The sequence below is a fragment of the Humulus lupulus genome, chromosome 3 (genome assembly GCF_963169125.1).
Source record: "Humulus lupulus chromosome 3, drHumLupu1.1, whole genome shotgun sequence".
Taxonomy (NCBI): Eukaryota; Viridiplantae; Streptophyta; class Magnoliopsida; order Rosales; family Cannabaceae; genus Humulus; species Humulus lupulus.
In genome coordinates, this window is record NC_084795.1 from 37881489 (window position 1) to 37907172 (window position 25684).

Here is a 25684-nt window from a genome sequence, read left to right on the forward strand (position 1 = left end):
AAAATATTTTTATGATCCCATTTTGTTCACAAAACTGAGTGAACAATTTAATATCAAACTTGGTTCCGTTATTTGAAACTATTTTCTTCGATATTCCCATATGATATTCTTAACCACGAAGTCAAGGGCCTTTTTCGAGGTGATAGTACCTAGAGGTTTAGCCTTGGTCCATTTAGTGAAATAGTCCACGGCTACTACTGCATATTTAATTCCACCTCGTCCCATTGGTAGTGATCCTATGAGGTCCATGCCCCATACTATGAATGACCATGCAGATGTTAACATCGTGAGCTCGGTTGATGGAGCTTGTGTTATCGTCATCAACTGTTGGCATTTATCACAATGTTTAACATATGTGAATGCATCGACTTTGAGCGTAGGCCAGAAGTATCCTTGCCTTATGAATTTCTTTGATAGGCTATGCCTTCTGCGTGATCTCCACAAAATCCTTAATGGATTTCTTTTTGCTCCAGAATTCTTTGATATGATTCTTCATATCGTAATACAGGCACAGAATATCCCCTCACGTACAATTTTATTTCCAAGATAGCATATCTTGGAATCTTGAACATCAACTTTCTAGCCTCATTTCGATCTTTAGGAAGATTCCTAGTTTCGAGGTAGTCGATTGTAGGTGTCATCCATGTTGGTTGTGAATCAATCATGTCGACCTCGTTTATTTCCAACTCGGTGATACATGGTTGTGGAGAAACTCTACTGGGACTACATTGAGTGTGTCGGTATCTCTAGTTGTCGTAAGTCGAGATAAGGTGTCATCATTCGAGTTTTGGTCCCTTGAGACTTGTTCGATCATTTAATGTTTGATTGTTGGCTTGTATTGTAACCACCTATCGTCCACTGTGAATGCGATTTTGAGCCTACACCGTGGCTCGAGCTCGCCGCTACATGAATATTCACCTCCTCATCTGTCAAGCCTTTGAGACTAAATTTTGGAGGGAACCCTCTTCAACCTCACATCTCATGCTCGCACCATGCTTGGGATGTGGCATTTTGGTGAATGATTACTAGTTGAAATCATCATATTGTTTGTTTGTTATATGCTCAATCTCCACTCTTGCGAGCTTACATTTCGAGGATGATAATTAAATCTTAAAATTTGGGGTGTATCAATTTTTTTTATTTAAATGTTAAGTTGAATAATTGTTTGATTTAATTGTTTTATTTATATTGTTTGTTCTTGAGTGCAAGTGTGTTTGATTGTGTGTGTGTGGGTGCATGGCAAGTAAGTGAAAATGCATAGTTGTGTTTGTGCAAGTGCATGACAAGTAAGAGAATCATGCAAGAGAGTATACTTGAACCTAGACTAAATTGTGGGAAGAGGATGTTTCCTTGTTTAGAAAATTCAAGGAATTAAGGGGGAGGTTCTAGAGAGAATTTTGTTCACATAGAGAAAAAAAAAGGAAATATGAGTATGCAGGAATGTAGTTTCTTTTGAGACCAAGAACAAGCTACTAGTGAGTTTCCAAAAATTAGATGATATGGGATCATGCGAGAATGTTGTTTCCTTTTATTTCTTGGTGTGAACTTGTACAAGATAGTGAGAAAGAGAAAGAAGTGGTGAGCAAGGAAAAGAGTTGTCATTTTTTAATTCCCGTAACTCTGGATCCATCATCAGTAAAACAACCATAACTTGAGCTGCCTTTTTCTCATTGTAATGAATTTGATATCATTAGAAAGCTAAATGAAATTTATACAACTTTGATGAAAATAGACTTTTTCCTAAAACATAACGAATAAGAGTACAAAATGAGGACCCAAGCTACAAGATAGTTTTGGCTGCGAATATTGGGGATTCATATTTCCTTGGGGCTGCAAAACATACAGAGAGGAAAAGAAGAGAAAAAGAGGAAGGGAAAGAGAGGAAGAATGAGGTTTCGAAAACTCTAGGGTAAAGTGTTCTTGTGATTATGTTTTCTTTTTATCTATTCTCCAATTCTTTAACTTTAAGAGATAGTATTGTGTTTGGGTTTTCGTTGAAATTAGGTCCTTCAGATATCAAAGACTTGACCATTGTTAGTGTGTTCTTGAACACTACTGAGGAGGTAATGGAGATTCTAATGTTTTAGTTATATTTGATGTTGTTGTGTCTGTGATTCTTGTTTTATATTGTTTTAATGAGAGAATATGCTTAGATGATGATGGTTTTATGCATGATGTTGTGTTGAAATCCATTATTGTGTTGTTGTTGGTATTTGGAATTTGATGATTTGATTATAATAAAGCAAGATTGATATTAGAAACATGGTAGGTTTAATTTTAGTTTTCAAAAAATCAATGGATAATAACATGCTATCGATTTCAGCCAAGGGGGGATGGGGTATTCTATTGTTGTGTCATTGTTTTTATTTATTCAATTATATTTTGGTTGATAAAAATGCATAATAAAATGTTGGAAAATTATTTTGGTAAAATGATATATGGGTTCCGACCTAGGGCATTATAAAAGGGTCAGGAGTTGTGTTTTGTTCCTTGATTTTTTTTTAAAAATTATTGAGTAATGAGCATGTTGATTATTGTGATATTATTATGTTATATAGAATTCGACCATGAGTGATCATTATGGTTTAGAGTTGTTTTGATTTTAGGCTGTTAGTCTTGCATGTATAAATGTGATATTGAGGTGTTCAAAGTGTAGAAACATGTTAGGATAAATTGTTCAATTGTTAAAAAAAATTATAAGCATGGTCTCAGCATTCTTTATGATTTTTATATGCTTGCTCATTTTTATCTGACTAAAAATGTTAATTGGCAAGAATGATTAAAAAGAGAGTAATTTATGTCGCGAGTTCATGCTATATGTTAAAATGAAAAATATAAAAATTGTGTGCATGTTGTTCTTGCATTTGTTTAAGAAATTCTATAATTTTATGTGAGAATGTATGTTTAATAGATAGGGCAATTAAATAAAACATGTGCTGAAACTTTATTTTAAAAGTTGTGAAATTGGAAATCATGATTGCTTAAGCTTATTTATAATGTACATGTTCTGAGCTCTTTTTACCAAGTTTTATTAATTACAGATTGCATGATTTTGTGAAATGATGAGTTCTATAAAAAGAGTATAAAATATGTCACATTTTATTTAGTTTATAGAAAAATGTTGTTTTTCTTATTTTTGTTAAATTCAAAAAGCTTGAGTTAAGTATTTATCTTTAAAAAAATGGGTTTCCAAAATAAATTATTAGATAATAAACAAGTTTATGCTTTGTGGTTTTAAGTGTGATTATTGTGAGTTGTATAAGAATTTTGAAATTAATTCATCCTTATTATTGGAATGATATTAATAGTACAAATAATAGAAAGCATGATAGTAAACAAATTGATAATTAATTTTAAGATTTAAAAATGCTTGTTGAATTTTTGTAAAATTATCAAGAAAGTAAGAATATGATAATTCCATCTTTGATTTATTTTTTTTATAATGCTCTCACGTATGCATGTTACATGTAAATACATTTTTATGCACAATTATATGCTATTTGATTAAGTCTATGTTACTTGTATAAGATCATTGAGGATTGATAAGTGAAATGACATTATTTTTTTATGATTTTATGTGAGACTTGTGAGTATGATTTGATGCATGGATTTGGTGCTAGAATTAAAATTATGGTGCAACTTATTATGGAGATAGATGCCACGTGTGCATGACTCATGCACACGTGGGATGTGCTTGAAGTGTTCGTGTTTGTTTTACACGATATTAAGAGGAGTATTTGATTGTTATTCTAAGCTTGTTGTGAAGTATCATGCTCTTTAAGTTTGCTTGGATTTTAGGTAAGGAAGTTAGTTACATTTCTACGAGTTTTGGTTTGGATGTATGAAACTTAAAGTGAGATCTTGAGAGGAGTTTTTATGATATTTTTGTTGATCTACTCTGTGATTGTATCAAAGACAACAAAGTGTTGTTAGCATTATGAATGCGACAGGAAAAAGAGAACAAAGTGTTGTTAGCATATGTATGCGACACAACAAAGAGGAAAGAGCATTGTTAGTGTGTTGAACGTGACACAATAGAGGAGTTACTAAGGTATGATGCATCTTAGAAATAGGACGTGCCAAGAGGCCCCAAGGGGCAAGAGGAGGTTATACTAGGATGCTTTCGTTGTTACCTCACTGAGATGTTACTATGTTTGCTTATGATTGTTTTTAGATAAAGTATATGTTTATTATGGAATGCTTGCATTATTTAATTTTAAAGTTAAGGATGTTGGGAATATATTTGTATTATGTTTACTTGATACTTGTTCTTGCTTGTACTTCCTTACTGGCTTTTAGCTCACCCCCTTACTTTTCCCATGTTAGGTAGAATTTAGGATATATTTGGCAGGCATGGTGGGTTGGGGGTTTCCAAAATCATGTATGTATGCCGTGGAGAGCCCGTGGACAGAAACGATCTAAGAGACATAATTGAGTTTTATTATGTTACTTTAAATTTCAGTGGGATTTTGTTATTTTCATATGACCTGCATAAAGACACTTTATTTTATTTTTAAACAAATGAGCCAATATTGAATATTTTTAATAATGTCCCACTGATGTTTTTCGATAATTATAGGCCTTTTTCTAAATAAGCATAAAAATGACATTTTGTAAAGATAATTGAGATAGAGCGTTTTACAACAACAAATTCAAAGTTGTCGTATATGGGAGAAATTAGAGAGAATAGGCTCAGAGCTCCATTGTTAAGTGCTTTTTTATTTTCTATCAAGAGAGATCTGAGAAAGTAAGAGAGAACTTTGAGAACATACTTTGGCAGCTTATAAAACTCTTATGTTTTTAACTCAGTTTAAAAAAAAAAACTGTTTTCAAGCCAAACACACCACACTGTTTTCTAGACACATTTTTTGGTCTTTTAGAACAGAAAACTGTAACGCCCCAAATTTGTTAATAAGGCTTAGTGCCAAAAATCTATGAGGACATAGTTGAAATTTAGTATAGCTTACCATTCTCAGACGGATGGTCAGTCTTAGAGGACAATTCAAACACTAGAAGACATGATTCGAGCATGTGTTTGGACTTTGAAGGGTCCTAGAGTAAATATTTGCCTCTGATCGAGTTTTCCAACAACAAAAACTATCAAGCGACCATTGTGGTGGCTCCTTATGAGATGTTGTATGGTAGGAAGTGCAGAATACCCATTCATTAGGATTAAATGGGTGAGAGGAAATACTTAGGTCCTTAAGCAGTCCAGAGGACCAATGAGGCCATAGAAAAGATTAGATCTCGGATGCTTGCGTCACAAAGACATGGAGTTCCAAGTGGGAGACTATGTCTTCCTTAGAATTTAGCTGCTGAAAGAAGTGAAAAGGTTTGGGAAGAAGAGCAAGTTGAGCCTTAGATTTGTAGGACCTTTTGAGATTCGGGAGAGGATTGCTCAGGTAGCCTATAAGTTGGCATTACCTCTGATATTATCAGGAGTTCACAATGTGCTTCATATATTGATTCTCTAGAAGTATGTATCAGATGCAACTCATGTATTGAGTTATGAGGATTTGGAGCTACAGACAGACTTGTCCTAAGAGGAGGGACTAGTACAAATCCTAGATAGAAAGGATAAAGTCTTGATGAACAAGACTACCCTTGGTTTAAGTGTAATGAAGGAACATCAAGGTTGAGGAGGCGACCTAGGACTTAGAATTAGACATGCATGATCAGTATCTCGGGTTATTCAGGTAAATTTTGAGGAAGGAATTTCTATAAGAAGGTGATAGTTGTAACGTCGCAAATTTGCTAATAAGGCTTGGTGCCTTGATTACTGTACCAGGAGGGCATAATTGGATGTTTATGTGTTAGTATGATTTAATTGTGATTATATATGTAAATTTCATGAGTTATATTATGATATGACTGCTCATGCATGCTTAAGTGTATTAAATGTGCTTATAGGCCTGTTTTTAAAAAAAAAATGCATTTTCGTAATTTTGACCCACTGATAGTATATTTGTAACTATATGTGGTTTGTGAGTGGGACCACATTTTTATTTGGATATATTTGAGATGTATGGCACGAGGCGATCCTAGTGAACAATTTGGCGGAAAAGTCACATTGGGGATTAATACCCGACTCCAGGTGAACCTAGGGGTATTTTAGTCATTTGGTGAATTACCGAGGGAATTGGATTATGAGTTGTAACTGAGGGAAAATATTTGCATTTGGGGATTAGTAGAGTTAAGTGAGAATTATAAGTGAAATTTGAGGTTTAGTGGGATTGGGGTGTCGAATGACCATTTTGTCCTTGAGGGGCTTTCAGAGAGGACTTATGGGGTAGGGCATGGTGGTATTTTTTCCCTTATGCAGTTAAGGTTAGCCAAGTCAATAACCCTCTCCTCACACTCACGTTACAACAGTAGTCTCCTACTCTCTCTGTTCCAAGCTTTTTCTTTAAGGGGAAAAATCATTGAACCTTTAGTCTAGAGGCAATTATTGGTGGAGTTGGAGTAGTTTCTTGTGGGATTGGAGGCTGTCAAGTTAGGTATGTACAGTTGGGAAGCTTGAATTTTTAAAGGTAAGATCCCTACTCTTGGTTGTTTTTGTGTTATTCTCAGTGAATCTTTGAATTCTAAGTTTTGTTGGGTTTAGAGGGTTTTTTATGATTGTTTATGGTGTTTATGTATTGTTGGTTTGATTATGTTGTCAAATTGGGTTAAAAATCGAGTTTGAGGTGGATTTGCGATTTCTAGAATTGAAGAATTTATTGGTTCGTGGGGTCGCTCTGGTGCCCGCATGAACTCAGCGAGGCAGGAGGTGCCTCGAACCGACTTAGCTCCGCTGTGCTTGGCGGGTTGCGCCGTGGCGTGTGTGCAAGGATTTTTTGACATGGGGGTCTCTGCCAAGAGGCGCACCACCGCCCTTCAAGGATGGGTCGTGACTCTAATTTGGGAAAAATGGCCAAATGATGTTTTGAGTTGTAGGGACTCAAACCTAAGGGATCGGGAAGGATTCTACTACCCTGTTTATAGAATTCGAGGTCCCAGAGGTTAGGACTCAATCTTGAAGCTCTTAATTTGTTTATTTCTTGATGGATATTCGTTAATATGTTGTGACTAGGGGTACTGCAGGCTCGAGAGGAAAAGATCGTGCTCGTTGTCACTTTACCCTATCGCTCAGTACTTGAGGTAAGAAAATTGACACTTACACCGAGTGCAGGGCGTGTGCCCTAATTATAGGGCACAACAATGGCCGAGTCATGAATTTGTTTATAGTTAAATGTCTGCTTTGAATGAATCTATGTTATTATAACTATTTGTACTGATCGCTCGGTCGGGAGGCCGTTATTGGCATTACATGCGTAATGTATGCTGTAGTGGCGAAGCCAAAATGAAGATGCGATATCCGCCATATTGGCGGGCCATTGTGAAGATGCAATATCCATCTATTCGGCACGAGTCGTACATTGTTTGGAAAATCTATTTGAACCAGTTGTGGTGCTAGAGTACGCAATATATGTTAATGTTTATCTAGATATATGTATGATTTGTTTGGGTTTTCTTGATGAGCCTTTGCTCACGGGTGCTTTGTGGTGCTTGTATGGGCAAAGGAAAGCTGGACTAGCCGTTAGTTGGAGAGTTGTAGGGGCGACATCTACATATTCAACCTGCTTGGCTGCCACAGTCAAGATATTTTGAGGCACAGGGGTCATTAGTTGTAATTCGCCGCTTAGGTCAGCTAAGTCTGAAATTTTGATAAACCTGTATTTTATTTAGAAACTTTTGGGATCCCTTGTAATTACTCAATCCCTTTTTAATGAGAAGTTGAAATTATTGACCAAATTTTGGAATACCTAAACTATCGTTTAACCTTAAGTACACTTTTATGTCCAAATGACTCACTTAACAAGTTAAGCACTATTTTTAACACTCGATGTAATAGTCCTGGATTAGTAGGGCGTTACAAAAATAGATTTTTAGTTAAGGAGCCAAACAGACTCTTATATTCTTTATCTCTCAGCTACATGACGTCCTCCCTCTCTCTCTCTTGCTTGGCCCCTCCCTTTTCATTTCTTATATAGGGGAAACATGGATGGCAGAGTGTAAGGATTCTCTCGACAGTGACATTATTACTCTCCAACCATGGCTTTGGTTCGGCAACACTCTCCCAGTCACTTAAATTCTCGGTCTTTCATTCTTCCTCTTTTTAACTCTTGTTAGGGTCGCAAAAATGGAGGAATGCGAGGATTAGCTCGATGTGGTGTGTGGAGCATGGGATGGGCTTAACAAGGCCGGTGGACGTAAAAGGATAGGCTTGGTAGAGCTGGTGGAGCATGTGAATAGGCTTAGGGTGCATGTGAGGGGATCGACTAAATTTTTGTTATGTTTCTTTATTTGTATATTTTGTTTTGGATCTTTCAATTTAGGATTCTTAACGTCTCTTTTTTTTTGCTAAACTTTTGTTTTGTTAGGTATTTGATTTTATAGGATTTGAATACTATTCTTAAATTGTAGGGATTTGTATACTATAGTTGTTTTGTATTTTTGTTTCGGGTATTTGATTTGTAGAATTTGTATATTAATGTGATTTTTTTAGGATTTTGTGATTTCTATTTGAATTCATTGATGGGTGATTAATTTGTTATGTTTGATTTTTTTAACAATCAACATTGAAAATAAATAAAGTGTAATACATCTAATAAACGTGATGGTAAAACTTTCATCCATAGAAGTTTACCATCAACCCAAGTACATGAGCAACCAATTTATGAACAATATAATTGGCTAAACGAAAACAAAGTACGTGAATTAGCAATGCGTCAGGAAAATTGAATAATAAACTTGTTATATCCTCTAACAAATATCCTAATTCATTATAACACAAAAATTTGTTATAGAAAGCTGAGACTAAAGTACACCAATCAGTCTTTGTAAAATGTAAATGTAGTCACAACAAAAAATACCAATCTAAAACCTCAATCAAAGCTATTGCTTCTGCTTGGATGAATGGAAACTCCCTACAAGAACATTATAACATTAAATGGGGACAGGCATAAATATAAATGTAATAAAATCTAAGTAACATTCATTTATTAAATTTGTAAAGAAAAAATTTATAAATGGAAATTTTTTATCAAAGAAACATATATCTATTAAGTATAAATCAATCAATATATAAATTTCTAACAAAAAATTGAAAGGAATACTCTTCATAGTATAGATTTTATCAACTAAATAAATAAAACAATTTAGATTTCAATGTAACAATAGAAACTTATCTCTAAGTTGCCGCCAGCATCTAAGTTCACAAAATTCTCACTGCCTTACAAAAATGAAACAAGACAAAATATAACATAATAAACACACTCTTATGTCTTAAAAAAATGAAACAAAACAAAACATATCATAATAAACATAGAACAACAAATACTAGCTGAAAAAAATTGAATTCCACCATAGACACCGTAGGCCAAGACTACTAATTCTAAATCTCATATGGCACAATTCAATAACCAATAACTTTTTACTGCCGTGTATATATTAGTCATCACAAAAATTGTAGTACTTAAAATTTAATAAAATAAATATATGAAATAAAAAATTAAAGGAGCTAGGCTAAGCCGACTAACTAACATGAAAACATTCTATGACTAACAGTTATTTATACATATCTAATTAAAGCAAATAAAAATAATAAAATATTTAATGTTAAAATAGCTAAAAATTTATTAGTTAAATATTTAATATTTGAAATTGTGAACATTAATATGTATTATATTAATTTATTAATATAAATATGTCAAGATAACTAATGAAATAACTGTCAAGTCAAAAAATATGAATCGTTTTCAATCATCACCGGAAGCTATCATCAGAAAAAATGGATATAACAGAAATTTGAGTTTTATAAAAATTATTAGTGAGAACAATCCTAAAACTAAAGAAGTTATAAATTACTAAAGAAATAGTAAGAATTCTAAGTATACGAAATATGATATGTAAATGTTTGAAAATTTGAGTCACAAACAATGAAAATTGGTAAAGGAATTTGAAATACACTGAGCGAGAATACAGTTCAAATCACTTCACCAAAACCACAAATTCATGATGAAATAATAAAATGGTACCAGACAAGTATGACTATGGAACAGAAGAAAGACATACAGATTAAAAATAGTCACAGATTAAAAAAAGTTGGGGAAAAAGAGAGATTGCAAACCTCAATTCAATCTCCAAAATCACCGGAAAAATAGCATTTGTTTGCAATTGAAGAAAAATAGAAGAAAAAAGAAGTTACCATTTATGTGATGATCACCCAAACACAGATATATTTATATATATTCTTTTTCGCAACTGATTCAGTTTGACTTCATCAGCGTCTTCTCTGACAGAACATCATCGTCAATGAAGGGGAGTCTCTCTTAAAGAACGAAAATGACCCAACCATCAGTTCCATTGAAGCACCTAAAATCACTAGAGGAAGAACCAAAAAATGTTGAAGGTTGGAGACGCCAACTATGGTTTTTTCAAGAACAACAATTAATCGCACTCCCCACCGAACACATAGTCCATATCTCCACTGAAAGTCTTGCCCCTTCGACCCCAAAATTGCATATCCCTTTGCAAACCCACCCCATCACTCGCCCATCCCAAGCCGCTCGCACACACCACCAAATCACAGATACGTATCTTCCTACCCAACCTATTCCTCGTATCTACCCCTATTTTCATGGACATCATCCTTCTTTGGAGCCTTCCAACCAATCTTAATGTTTCTCAAACCAGAACTAACAACATCATCACAGTACTTTCATCTTGATGCTCCTAATATTTTTTTCAACTAACCAACAAATCCAGTTAAGATTCCATAAGAAAAAAAAACTTTTAGATCTATCTCAAACAAATTTCACAAACACTATCATCATAGCTTCAAAACCATACTTGTTTTTCCAATCTCATCGCACCTCGTCCACTTCGGACCCATATTCATAGTTAGTTGTCGAGTGAACATCGCCCACCACCACATCGAAACCATAGTTGCACCAAGAGACCCCTACCGCGAACCCTGCAGAACCACACTCCATCCGTGAAACCCATGGAGACGAAAACCCTCGTCGTTACACTAGGTTTCCTCCATGCTATCCTTTTCCGCGAACCCAGGGAATCCTGAGCCCCCACCACTACACTACGTTGCACCTCACTCAGGGAGACTAAAACCATTACCACTATACCAGATTTCCTCCGCGCTACCCCATGCCACGAAATCGAGGAGCCCCAAGCCCCCACCACCGCACCAGGTTTGACCTTTTCATTGATTGAGTTTTCTTGCAAAACAAAATTATAGGTATATTGAACCATTTTCGTAATTACATACTTCAACCTTTATAGTATCCAATGTTCTTTGTCACGACTTCAGCACTAGGCCATGGCTTATATATAATTTTCATAGCTTTGGTGGTCACACGTCATACTTTAACCTTGTTGTAAAATAATGCTTATAAATAATCTTATAGTTTTTAACATATAGTACCATAAGTTATAAGTCCAAAAATAATGGATTAACTCATATAATTATATAGGAGATATTGGCGACAAAAGTATTTTAAAAAACTTGTGAAAAAAGTACCCAATGTCCACTTCCGTTGGTTTCCGTCGCTACCCACCCTAACAAAGCTATTAAATGTTGACTAAATGCACATGTTGCACTCTATCATTTGTCCAAGTCATTATTTTTGAAGAAAATTAATTTAAAATGAAAAAATAAAATAAAAAACAAAATACAATAATGTTATGTTTCTCAGTAGTCAGCACTCAGAAACGGATCTATTCTCCTCAATTCTTATCAAGCAACACAATATTTTATTTAAAAAAAATCAAACTAATCCTAAGTTCTAACATTTTACCAGTTAACAAAAAAAAAAAAACAAACTAAATTCAGAGACATGAGTGACAAATATAAGAAATGTAGAATCGGGTCAAAATCAAGAAGAAACCCATCAAAGAACCTTACCAAATGAAAAGTTGTATGTGATTGAAGAAGAAGAAGAAGGTGATGATGATGATGATGACGATAATTGTGTGCCATTAATGATGAAAAGGTTTGGTCTTTGGATTATTGTGTGCTGTAGTAGCTAGCTAGAGCATTCTAAATACGAGGAAAGACTTTTGACATAACAGTCCTGCTACGATACCTACAACTACTATTAATTACCTCCTTCCTTCAAACAAAAACAAAAAGAAAGCATAGCTAGCTTTCTCTCTTTGTAGTAAGTACTCTGAAAATTCAAATTTTGTATTTTTTTTTTGGTTAAGGAGTTGTCTAATCATAGTAGATTATTAATAAAGCAAACTATTATGGGTATTCTTCCCAATTTATCCAAGTGAACCCACCATCGCCACAACTTGCATCGTGTCACCCCAACCCACCCAGACTATAACGCCCTAAACTCCAGGGACCGTTACTATGTGCATTTTAATCAGTGTTAAATGCACTAATCGAGTCATTTGGCCATAATCGTGTAACTAAGTATGATTAGCGGTATAGGGTTAAAAAATTTGGTTAAGATATCACGTTTCACTAAAACATTTACTGTATACACTGGGATCCCAAAAATATAATTTAAAGGTTAATTACAACAAAATATTTACAACCAACCGACCTAAGCGGCAAAATAAGGCTTAACCCTAGTTCCTCTTTAAACCCTCGGCTGTGGCGATCGAGCAGCTGCAAATGTACACATCGTCACCTAAGCTCTCCAACTCAAGGATGGTCCAGCTTTCTTTTGCCTTTACCTGCAACACATAGTACCCGTGAGCCAAAGCTCAGCAAGAAAACTCAATATGCTCATGAACAGTAATAACATGTTACTAAAATCATAACAGGCATTCCTAGCAACAATAGCCCTATTCATGCATGCAAATATATCCAAATAAGGATTGTGGGCCTTGTCCTTTTTATGGATGACTATCAAGTCAATCATAATCATATGAGTGATTAACACTTGAGATTTTGATAATCATGTTTGGGTGTGTAGCCCTAATCAGATGAGTAAGTCACTAACTTAAACTAGATGAGTGACTGATTAATGAGTCATTAACATGGGCTCCGCACCCTTATCCATGTGACGATGCAGTCACCTTGGTCTTCTGGCCCTAGCTCTAAGTGACTAGCCATTAGGCTAGACAAGCGCTTTTAGTTTTCATTGAACTTGAGGTCAATCAAGCAGTAATGCTCATGATGATTCATTCAATGCTTATGTTGATTAGATCCAATCATTTCGTCTTGTGTTGAACACATGAGTGTCGTTCTTGACTCTTTATCCAATATCATACAGCTCGTGCCAATTTCTGACTCATGGGTTAGTGCCATACATAAGTAAGCAATGCAACCAGGTATATATCATATGTCAAATATCCAAATGTAGGGCATTCATCATGCTTACTTAACAATCACTAGCATAATTATGATCATGCACATTTACAGAGGTTTAAGCTCTGATCAATCTCATTTTCAATAATCATGGCATGCCCTAATCACATGTTTCTCATGCATCACATACTAGGTGTAGTTTTCTTACCTCTGGTTCGAGCGAGAAATATCAAATGAACGACCCTTGAGAAAGATCGATCATTTGATTCCTTAACGGTCACCTAGTCATAACCAAATATAACTTCCAATTAATGAAATCAACAATAAAAGGTTCTTGACCTAAACCTCACTCTCGGAACCTCGAATCACACTCAAACGGTTAGTAATTTCGATCCCAAGCATTAGGAATTTAAACCCTGAGCCAAAATCTCTCAAAAATGCTCAAAATATGAATCAGGAAAAGCAGGGTAGCGCTACAGCACTGGGGGGCAGAGCTGTCTTGCCCTGGACGACATTGTAGCGCCCTCCCTTGGGCGCTAAAGCGCTAGGACCAGGCTGAAACAACCCTGGTTCTTCCTCCTTTGATTTCTCCACTTCTAAAATTAAAAACTTGATCCCAAACTCCATCCAAACCCCAAATGAACCCAAATATCTACTTTATATGTCCTAGGCATCATAACCCAAGCAACCTTTGCCAAAAACTCCCATCAATTCTCATTATCCCAATCAAAATCCCAACTGAACATCAAAAGGAAAAACAGAGCAAGAACCAGGGTTCTAATGGCTAGAAACTTACCTCAAGCTCAGTATCACACCCTCTTCAATGGTAGAACATAACCCTAGACCATCAAAGCTCAAATCCCTAGCTTGGTTCCTCAAATGAAGATAAAAAATTCAAAGAGAAAGAAAGGAGAAAAGAGGAACGGGAGAGAAAAGGAAGACACTCTGTTTTCTACAGCCTTCTACGCCTTCTAATGGCTGAGATAATCCTTAAGGTTAAAAGACCAAAATGCCCCTAGGTCATTTAAAGTCCTCTTAAGGCTACCAAGGGAAAAACTGTCATTTCTCCTCTAATCCCACTAATCATAATTAACATCTTCCAATTCCTGTTATTCCCAATATTCTCAAATGCTAATGTAATGACCCACTACTCTAGACTTTTGGACCATTAACAAAACTATACATACAAATCCTTAATAAAACTTACATTTGCAAAAATACCATAAATTTATTAGAAAACTTGTAAAAATAAGAGTTACTTACAAAAATATCAAGAAGGATATGGGATCCCATTGTCTTAAAAACAAAACATAATTTAAAATAAAGGAGTTACATAGAAAGTGCGGAAAAATTACACATAAACCCATAAATAAAAGACTACATCCTCGAAATCGAACTCTCGACTCCTTGAATCCATCCACCATCGATACACAATCTCCAAGCATCCATGAACCTTACCGCCACTAATAGCTATTTTCCTGCACATATAAACAAAAGGAATGAGCCTAATGCCCAGCAAGGAAAATCTAACACATACTTCATATACATAAATTTCATAAGAAACATAAGGACATAACATAACACTTTATCATACACATACTATAATGGCCATTATTACTTGGGGTCCCATAGACTAAACAAGTCATATGCCCATTAGATTAGTGGGGTCCTACTAGCTAAGCAGGTCATATGCCCATAATCTATTTGGGGTCTTGTTAGTCATATGGGTCATATGCCCAAGCCTACAAACATACATATCATAACACTTATCATAACATAAGAAACATAAGATAGCATATAAAACATATAACATATGCATTTCTATCCTATTTTCCTTACCAAAGTTACCGGGATAAGAGGACAGCGTTGGGACTTTTGGAACACTCCTAAAACCATATATAACAGGGTGAGTAGATTGAAGAAAAAGTAATGAAAAGAATGGAAGGAATGGAATGACTAAACCTTTGAGAAACATACTTACCAAAAACTTATGAGCAAGTTCTTAGATTTCCTAACCAAAATAAGAATGAGGTTAGAAGACTGAGTAGAAGACTATGAGAAAGGAAATAACATAATACCAATGAACTAGGGTATAGAAATACCTTGAAGACTTGTAGACCAATCTAAACCTCGAACCGAAATACTATGAAACCTTACTTCCCCAAGTGTTTGATTAGCTTATAATGATCAAGCTTATGATTCCCCAACCCAGGTGTTTACACTCTCACACTCACTTAGCACTTGCAGCCTCTGAACTTAGGGTAAAAGGTGAATAATGGCTGGGTACTAGGTCCTATTTATAGAGTTTAGGAATGAAAGGATCTTAATTTTACTTGAATAAAAATAATAGCTTTTTAGGTGAAAATAATTTGAATAATCGTTTAGCAGAGGCTGAAGACTCGTTCAAAAAGGTGTTGGACTTATCAAGAGGTTGAATGGCTGAAAGGAAAAAGAATTAAAAAACTTTTGAAATATACTGAAGGAGGCGATATATCGCCCCCTGTAGGCGATATATCACCTAGGCCAGTATGCCCGAGGCTGTCGTGCATCATCTCGTGTTTTCCGTATCTACGTGCTGCGATATATCGGCACACGCTGATTAATTAAACACGAAATTACACATTTTTAGCTAAGTTTGAATGGAGTAAACAGCCTTGACTAAGCCCTCAACGTATTCAAAGCTGCTGACTGACCTTATGGCATTCAAACTTTACCCCTTATTAAATTTAATCCTCAAAATACTTAATCCTTAATCACCCATTCATAACATGTGCTTAAAATCCTATTGGTCTTTATCTAAACCTTATAGTATAATAAATATTATCCTTAATATCAGTCATATAATCAAACCTTAGGTTAACATTAATATTCTTAAACTATAGGTTAAACCTAGAAAATCTACAAGTACTACTATGAGTGTCCAAATAATTCCCGGTCTGAACCAAAAATCCACAGTTACAAAGATAATGCTATAAATACTATAATACTACTATCTAACTAGCTAAGTAAAGTTCTTGGACTCTACAGCTAATAAATCAAATCCCATTACCCTTTAATTCCCGGTAATCTACTACTCCTCAAATTACCCCGAAACTCACCCCGAGCCCGAAATTAACCCCGTTAGAACCAAACCGATAACTTGCATTCAAAGATCGTCTCATGCCGAATGGCTCGAACAAATCCACATTATGATGTAGTCTTACTCATAATTCACCAACATGCATGAAAATATACCAATGTGCCCTCAACATGCTAAATTGCCAAAATGCCCTTATAATGAAAAGTGGACCCATATGCATGCATTTATCATCATAAAATAAAATAATTCACATAAACATCCGTATAATCATTCAATAACATAATAGGTCAATTATGTCCCTCCTAGACTTCTAATAAAGGTCCTAAACCTTATTAGGACATTTGGGTCATTACACAGACCCATGGTGGCGTCACCCTAACCTACCTAGAACCACCGTCTCTCTCTTCCATCTCATCTTCTTCCTCTCTTTCTTCTCTCTGTCTTCTCCCTCTCTCTCTGTCTCTATCTCTGTCTCTCTCTATCTCATTATTTATTGTGATTGCAAAAAAAATCAAACTCATATATGATAACAAAATAACATGATATTAATTTGGAAAAGAGTTTTTCACTTATTACAACTATAAAACAAACAATATATAAAACAAACAATGAACACTAACTATTCTAAAAATCAGGATCTTCTACATCCGATCCTTCATCTAGTATATCATCATCTAGCTCTTCATAATCTTCATTATCATGTGCCTCAAAATGTCCTCTAGGAAGGTTTGTAAAAATCCTATGTTTTTGCTCATTTGTAAACTGAAATTCTGATTTTGCAGTGAACCTAACTAAGAGAAAGTAATATCACATTGCTACTGGCAGTTCGTCTTCATCATCCATTGTTTCCCATATTTCCTCTAAGGCTGCAATTACGGGATGAAAATCTCTAAATGGTCTAATTACTAAAATGTATTGTTCCGTTGCTCTCATCATGATTTTCTTAGACTCTTGAAGGTGACCTATTTCTTTGTGGAACAAAAGCAGTCTCCGAGTGATTCTCTCTAGTGCTCCTACGGTGTTTCTTGGTTCTCTTATTCTTTTCAAAGCCTTAATGGCTGGGATATCCTCATTGGTTAATGCTCCGTTCATACTTAACTGAAAACATAAATGCTAAGATTGTTAGCTATACATATAAGCAAAATAACTATAACTTAAATACTTACTTGGCGGTCAGATTTAGAGCTTTGAGTGTGTGTATCGAGGAGAACTTCATGCGAATGAACTGTTGCTCTGATACCAACTATAATGGCCCAACTATCTAGACTTTGGACCATTACTAATTTCTATACTATTCTTACAAAAACATACATTTGAAATAACATATCTTTATTTCAAAACTATAAGGTAAAGGTTTAAAACTATACAAAATTCATAAGTAGGACATTGGGATCCCATTGTTTGAAACAAAACATAACTTTGACATAATGAAAGCTTAATTAAACTTATTACAACCAATTGCGGAAAAATACATAGAAAACCATAATTAAAGAGACTTCATCCTCGAATCGAACTCTCGGTCCATCGATTCCATCCCGTCTCAACACACATCCCCAAGCTTCCAAGAACCTTTCCCGCCACCAAAGCTATTTTCCTGCACATATAAACATAAAGGAATGAGCCTAATACCCAGCAAGGAAAATCTAACACATAATTCATATACATAAAATTCATATCAACATATACTAAAACATATCATAACATATGTCAGATATACTATAATGGCCATTACTACTTGGGGTCCCGTAAACTAAACAAGTCATATGCCCATTAGATTTGTGGGGCTTGCTAGCTAAGCAAGTCATATGCCCATAAATTTATTGGGGCTTGTTAGTTATACAGGTCATATGCCCAAGTCTACAACATACATAACACATAAATCATAAGATAACACATAGCATATAATATCCTATCCTATTTTCCTTACCAAAAGTACCGGGATATGAGAACAGGTTTAGGACTTTGGAACACTCCTAAAAACCATCAATGAAAGGGTGAGTATGTAACGACCCAAATTCACTAATAAGGCTTAAGGGCCTTGATTAGTGTGCCTGGAGGGCATAATGGGAATTATGTGTGGTTTAAATGATTAAGATGCATGATTATGATTTAAAGCATGTTATATGATTATTTGAGTATTTGAGTTGCATGACCATGTGTATTAGTATGCATGTAGGCCCTGACTAGGTTAGAAGGGCATAATTGTAATTTTGGCCATTATGGGCATAACTGCTTTGATATATGTAATAATTGTCGGGACCACATTATTATGTGGATATATCTATGATCTATGACTCAAGACAATCCTAGTGAGCAAAGTAGCGAAAAAGTCATGGCGGGGATTTATACCCGGCTCGGGGTGAGCTTAGGGGTATAAATGGGAATTTAGGGAATATACTAGAGTCTATCTTGACATTGAGGAATACTATTGGTGATTAATTAGGTATCGGGAGTTAAGTGGGAAATATTAGAGACACTCGAGGAGTTAGCGGGAATTGGGTAAAATGACTAAAATGCCCCTAAGTGGATTAAGGGGCTTAAACTTAATAGGGAGGGCATAGTAGTCATTTGGCTTACAGGAGTTAAGTATTACCAAGGCTTTATATTATTGGGATGTGTAGAGAAATGTAGAAGTCTAAAAAAGAAAGGAAAAGGAAAAGAAGGAAAAACAGAGTGGTTTTCCTTGAGTCAGTTTGTGGTTCTCTTACCACTTTTCTCCATTCTTCTTGAAGTAAAATTTAGAGGAGAGCTAGTTCAATTAAGCCACAAGGTTACTCAGCTAAGATTGAGGATTTGACAAGGGTTTAGCAAGGTTAGGCCATCACTTGAGGTAAGGTTTTGTAATCTCTTTAGTTGCTGGTTTGGTTTCTGAATTATGGTGTATAAGTTGAGTTTGATGGAGAACTTTGGGGAAATTCAGGGCAAAGGTTAAGGAAAAGTAAGCCAAGGAGGTCTAGAGACAGCTTGTGGTCAAAATCCTATCAAAGGTATAAAAGTCTAAACTGTAACTTTGCTGTTCAATTGGTTTCTGCTGAGTTTTTGTGTTTAGGAGTGGCTATGGTGAATTCTGAGTTTGTGGATGCATGTGCTTGAGTTTTAGGTATTTGGGGTGCTTGGGATGAGTGGAGTATGGTCATAAGGTTGCTTTTGAGTTTGGGAAAGAGTTGGAAGAGTTTTGATTGGGGTTGGTTCGAGGAAATCGCAAGAAGGAGAACTAAGGGTAGTATCTGTCTGTGACTAATGCTACAGCACTAGCCTTTGGGTGCTGTAGCGCTAGGCCATGATGCTAAGGGGATTTTGGCTTCTATTTGTAGCACTGTAGCGCCCTCCCACTAGAGTTGTAGCGCCACCCTGCCTTCTGAAGGGGATTTTAGGGTTGTTTGCAAGGTTTTTTGACCTAAGGTTTAGGGTTTGTTTCCACCACCTTGTTGGGTGGAACTAGGACTTCCCGAGGCTAGGTTTTGGACTTAAGGATTGATGATTACTTTGGCCATGGTTTTGTTTAGGTGAGCGCTAGGGCTCGAGGGGGATCGCGCTCAAGGAGTCGAGGGATCAAAGCTAGTGAATTGAAAGGTAAGAAAACTGCACCCGATTATATGTTTGTGATGGGACTAAGTGCTCCCGAGAATTGTTTCGTGTCAATGATGGTATTACGCCATGGGACATGTAAAAGCGGCCTAAGAGTGTCGTACATAGTATTTGCGCACAGGGCACGGCTTGGCCACTGGTAGCCGAGAATATTCACTTAGCTCGGCTTAAGCAGGCCGGAGTCAGTGGGATAACAGAGGGAGCAGCCTGAGAACGCTAGCGCTAGTTATCATTTGTGCAGTGATATATGATATGAATTGATATGTTTAGCATGTTGGATACTTGATTATACTGAATGACTATATGGTTGGGATTATGTGATGCAATGTGAGATATTGACTTGTCTGTTGATTGCTTATGCTCTGTTGTTGTGTTTTCTTGCTGGGCCTTGGCTCACGGGTGCTACGTGGTGCAGATAAAGGCAAAGGCAAGCTGGACCAACCCTGAGATGGAGGGCCACGGGGTGGAATGTACATAGCCAGTTGTTTGATCGGCATGGTCGAGGAGTGGATTAGGACAGAGATTTCCTAACTGTCTGTTTTGCCTTAATATGGCTTGATAATGTATATAAACCTTGTGTCTTTTGTAAATAGTCTTTCAACTTAGTATTTTTGGGATCTCGTGTAAACAGATGATGCTTCTTAATGAAAATGTGGCTTTTGAGACCAAACCATTTTTAACCCTAGTTCCTTTATAGTTTCAGTAACACGATTTTAATTAAATGACTTGATTAGCAAGTCTGGCACCTTATAAACACACAGTGTAACAGTCTTGGCTATCCAGGGCGTTACAGAGTATACTGAAGAAAAAGGAATGATAAGAATGGACGAACTATACCATCAAGAACATACTTACCAAAAACCTTATGTTCAAGATCTTAGATTTCCTATCCAAGAATAAAGAATAAAGTTAGGGTGCTGAGTAGAAAACTATAAGAACTTAAGGAAAACAATACCATAATGAACTAGAGTTTGGAATACCTTGAATGCTTCTATGACCGATCTAAACCTTGAACCGAAATGTGCTATAACCTTACTTCCCAAGTGTTTGGTAAGCTTATAATCCCGAACCCAAGTGTTTACACTCTCAAAAATAACCTAGCAGCTTGCAACCTCTGAACTTAGCTTGATGAATGAAAATATGGTTGGGTACTAGGTTCTATTTATAGAGTTCAAGTATGAAAAGATCTTCATTTAACTTGAATAAAATAATGGCTTTTTAAGTGAAAAATATTTGAATTATCGTTCAGCATAGGCTGAAGACTCGTTCAGAAAGATGCTGGACTTATCAAGAGGTTAAATATTAAAAAGAGAACATTTTCAAAAACATTCGAAATTATAGCAAGGGAGCTGATATATCGCCCCTAGTAGGAAAATTATCGCCTGGGCCAGCATTCCCGAGGCTCGTCGAGGTGATCGTGCGAAGTTACGTGCTTTTCGTATCCCCGTACTGCGATATATCGCCCCCTATAGCTGCGATATATCGGCATACGCTAAATATTTAAACACGAAATTGCACATTCTCAGTCTAATTTGAATTGAGTAAACAACCTTGACTAAGTCCTCTAACGATTTCAAAGTTGCTGATAGACCCTAGGATATTCAAATATTTATCTTAATAAACTTATTCCTCAAAAATACTTAATTTTCATTAAACATACATATGACAAGTGTTATTATCTTATTGGGTATATCTAAACCTTATAATATAATAAATATCACCATCAATATCAGTCATATTAACCAAGCCTTAGGTTAAAATTAATATTCTTAAACTATAGGTTAAACTTAGAAAATCTACAAGTGTTACTACGAGTGTCCAATTTAATCCCGGTCTGAACCAAAATCCACATTCATAAAAATACTACCACTATTACTATTGCTACAACTATCTAACTAGTTAAGTAAAGTTCTTGGACTCTACAGCTGCCATATTGTTCTTACTCTTAGCTGGCCCTTGTTTGGAAAGAAGAACCACTTTCTTTGGAGTTTGCCAAACCGTTTCACTGGTGCTCTGACCCTCAACAACTGTAACGCCCTAAATTCCAGGGACTGTTACGGTGCACATTGCAAACAGTGCTAAACTCGCTAATCGAGTCATTTGGCCATAAACGTGTAACTAAGTATGATTAGTGGTTTAGGGATTAAAAATTTTGGTTAAGATTTAACGTTTCACTAGAATGTTTACTGTATACATTGGGATCCCAAAAAATATAATTTAAAGGTTTATTACAAAAAAATATTTACAACCAGCTGATCTAAGCGGCAAAACAGGGTTTAACCCTAGTTCTTCTTCTTCAAACCTCGGCCGTCGCGGTCGAGCAGCTGCATATGTACACGTCATCTCCTAAGCTCTCCAACTCAAGGATGGTCCAACTTTCTTTTGCCTTTACCTGCACCACAAAACACCCATGAGTCGAAGCCCAGCAAGAAAACTCAATATGCTCATGAACATTCATATTATGATATCAAATCATATATGGCATGCCTAGCAAACATAGCTTTATTCAAGCATGCAAATAAATTCAAACAATGCTAGGGAATCAAGGATAAGAAATCCTGCCCTCCTGATTGGATGACTATCAAGTCATTCCTAATCAGATGAGTGTTTCAACACTTGAGGTTCTGGTAAACCATACTGAGTGACCAACAAGCAAGTCACTACGGGGCTCAGTACCGAAAGCCATGCAAATGATGATCAGAATGATCATACAGAGATTATAGCCCTGAACAGATGAGTGAATATCACTTTGAGGTTCTGATAACCATACTGAGTGACTGACAAACAAGTCACTATGGGGATCGGTGCCCATAGCCGTGAAATGAAACCGTTACCTGGGCTTTCCTGCAATGGCTCTAATCAGATGAGTGACTGATGGGTAGTCACTAGGTGACTGATGGGTAGTCACTAGCTTAAATAGATGAGTGATTGATGGGTAAGTCACACAAGAGCTTTTAGTTTTCATCGAACTTGAGGTCGGTCCGGCATTAATGCTCTTGTTGAGTCATCTAATGCAGATGTCGATTAGATCTAATCTTTGTTGGCTTGCGTTGAATACACTAAGGCCTTTCCTGACTTATGAGTCAGCACTGTGTGACCAGTGCCCAATACCACTGCTGAACTTGACTAATGAGTCACAACTTCACAGTTGATACTGACACCTTTGCCAATTCTAACTAATTAGTCAGTGCCATGCACAAGTAAGCAATGCTATCAAACATATGTCATATGTCAAATATTCAAATGTAGGGCATTCAGCATGCTTACTTAATAGTTGCTACCACAATTATGATCATGCACAAACACAGAGACTCAAGCTCTGATCAATCTCATAGTCAATATTCATGGCATGCCCTAATCAATGCTATCAATATTCAAATTTAAACATCCAACATGCATCAAGAATAACCATGCATGTCACATATGGGGTGCAGTTTTCTTACCTTTGGTCCAAGCACAGGTTACCAATAAACGAGCCACAAGCACGATCTCGATTCCAAGCCTCTAGTGATAACCTAGTCACAACCACAAATGGTGATCCAATGAGTTCAAGTTCTAAAACCAATCCCAGAACCAAAACCTAGCCTCCAAGACATCAAACCCCACCAATTCGGGTAGTAGGAATGATGCCGAGGCCTAAAACCAAGTTCCCGAGGTCAAAACACTCAAACGGGCTCAAACCTGCCCAAGGGCTGCAGCCCTAGCCCCCAGCCTCACCAGGAGCAAGGGTCGTGGCGCCCTATACCCAGGGCCGCGGCGCCCAGCAAGGCCAAAGCCCTCCTCCTGCTTCTTCGAGCTAGGGCCGTGGTGCCCATGAACAAGGCCGCAGCCCAACTTCGGGCCAGCCATTTTTCTCCGTTTTCAACCTTTTAAAACCTCCCAAAAACATACTTAAACACCTCCAAACCCAAAAATCAAAGTTCCCAAACATCCCCATGATCCAAAACTCATAAAACCCACGCTTTAATTCAATCAAAAACTCATCAAAACACAAAGTCCAATTCAAGCTTAAAAACTTAAAACTTGAATTACCTCCAATTGAGTTGTTTCCAACTAAATCCTTCGGATAATAAGCATCTAATCTTCCCTAGGATCGCTATGCTTCGATCCTCACTTGAATCTGAGTCCTAGAACTCAAGCTACCTTCGAAAATGTGATATGGAGACGAAAATGGAACTTTGAGGGAGAGAGAACGTACAAAACGTTCTTTTTATTTCTTAAAAGGTTACTTCAAGCTTAAGTAGCCTCAACCAAATCCTAATGCTCGGGGTCCTGAAAACATTCCCGGGGACAAAATAGTCAAAACCTCCAGAATTTCCCTCTGATCTTACTAATTCCTAATTTATCACCAAATATTTATTCCCATTACCCAATAGCCCGGCAATGCTCTAAATACCCCCTTGACTCATTCCAAGTCAAGCTTAAATCCCGTTGTGACTTTCCCACTAGCTTACCCCCTAGGATCGTCTTGTGCTGAGTAACCCTAGCATAACCAAACAATAATAAAGCACCACACACATATCACATATATGCCAAATATGCTTGAAATGGCCAAAATATGAAAATCACCCAATTACTCAAAATTGGGTTCACATGCATATTTAATACACCTAAACATGCATATAATCATTAATAACACAATAAATCAATTATGGCCCTCCTGACCTCCTAATCAAGGTCCTAAACCTTATTAGGAAATTTGGAGAATTGCAGCAACAGTAGGTGCTTTAGCCGAATCCTTATTCAGATCAGGTAGATCAACCAAAGGTTGTTTGTCCTTGTCCCGCCCTTCCTCATTAGAAATTTTAGGTTGAATGTCCTTCTTGATCCACTGAGTTTTCATCTCCCTTCGACAGTCCACAATGGAATGACCATATCCCAAGCAAGATTTACATTTAATAGGAACCCATTCATAGTCCACCCCTTGTTCCACAAGCTGACCATGTTCATTAAGGTATTTTATAATCCTAGGAGAATTATCTGTGATATTCATCTCCACAAGGACCCTTGCAAATTGAACTCTAGATCCCTCTCGAGTAAATTTGTCTACCATTATTGGTTTGCCTATTGTACTCACAAGAGCACTAAGGCATTTGCTACCCCAATATTGAAGGCCTAAGTCATGTAACCTAATCCATAGAGGCATTGAACGGATTAGGCGAGCTGGACTGAGATTAGTAGTCCATGGACGAATGATAACTGGTTTCCTATCAAATTGAAGGATACCATTTTCAAGCACATGGTCTCGAGTAGCATCATCATTAAACTTGACCATAGTCAGTCCCATTGTCATTCTGGCTATTTGAGCAATCCCTAGATGGCCCTAAACCCTTTTGATAAACCCTTCAAACACAGACATTGGAGGATTAGCACAAGGACCATACAAATAACGGCAGAACTCCAATTAGCAGATTGGTATTGCACCTCTTCAATATCAACTTGAGAAATCTTCTTACCATCTTTAAACAAAGGTTCCACAAACAAAAGTTTTTGGTCACAAAAGGAGAGTTTATCCGCTGTGAATTGTTGCCATTGAGTTGTAACCGAGGCCTGAAAGTCACCTTCCTCCACCTTGTCCGCCCAGCTAGGCGGGTTCAGTGACGGAGTAGCCATTCCAGAAGCCCGATGCACATCAATTTGGATTTCACCATCATCTGTCGATCGAACCGCTTCAGCAATTAGGGTCAATCCCATAG

General features: G+C 36.6%; 1 protein-coding gene across 1 annotated transcript; it reads right to left on the reverse strand.

Annotated features, from left to right (window-relative positions):
- Positions 1–24678: 24678 nt before the first annotated feature.
- Positions 24679–25275, reverse strand: LOC133823937 (uncharacterized). The gene has a single exon (XM_062256789.1). The coding sequence runs from the start codon at positions 25273–25275 to the stop codon at positions 24679–24681; it is 597 nt and encodes a 198-aa protein (XP_062112773.1).
- Positions 25276–25684: the final 409 nt, after the last annotated feature.

Excerpts from the sequence above, each read along its gene's own strand:
- LOC133823937 (XM_062256789.1), bottom strand. The coding sequence starts at position 25,275 with ATGGGACTGACTATGGTCAAGTTTAATGATGATGCTACTCGAGACCAT.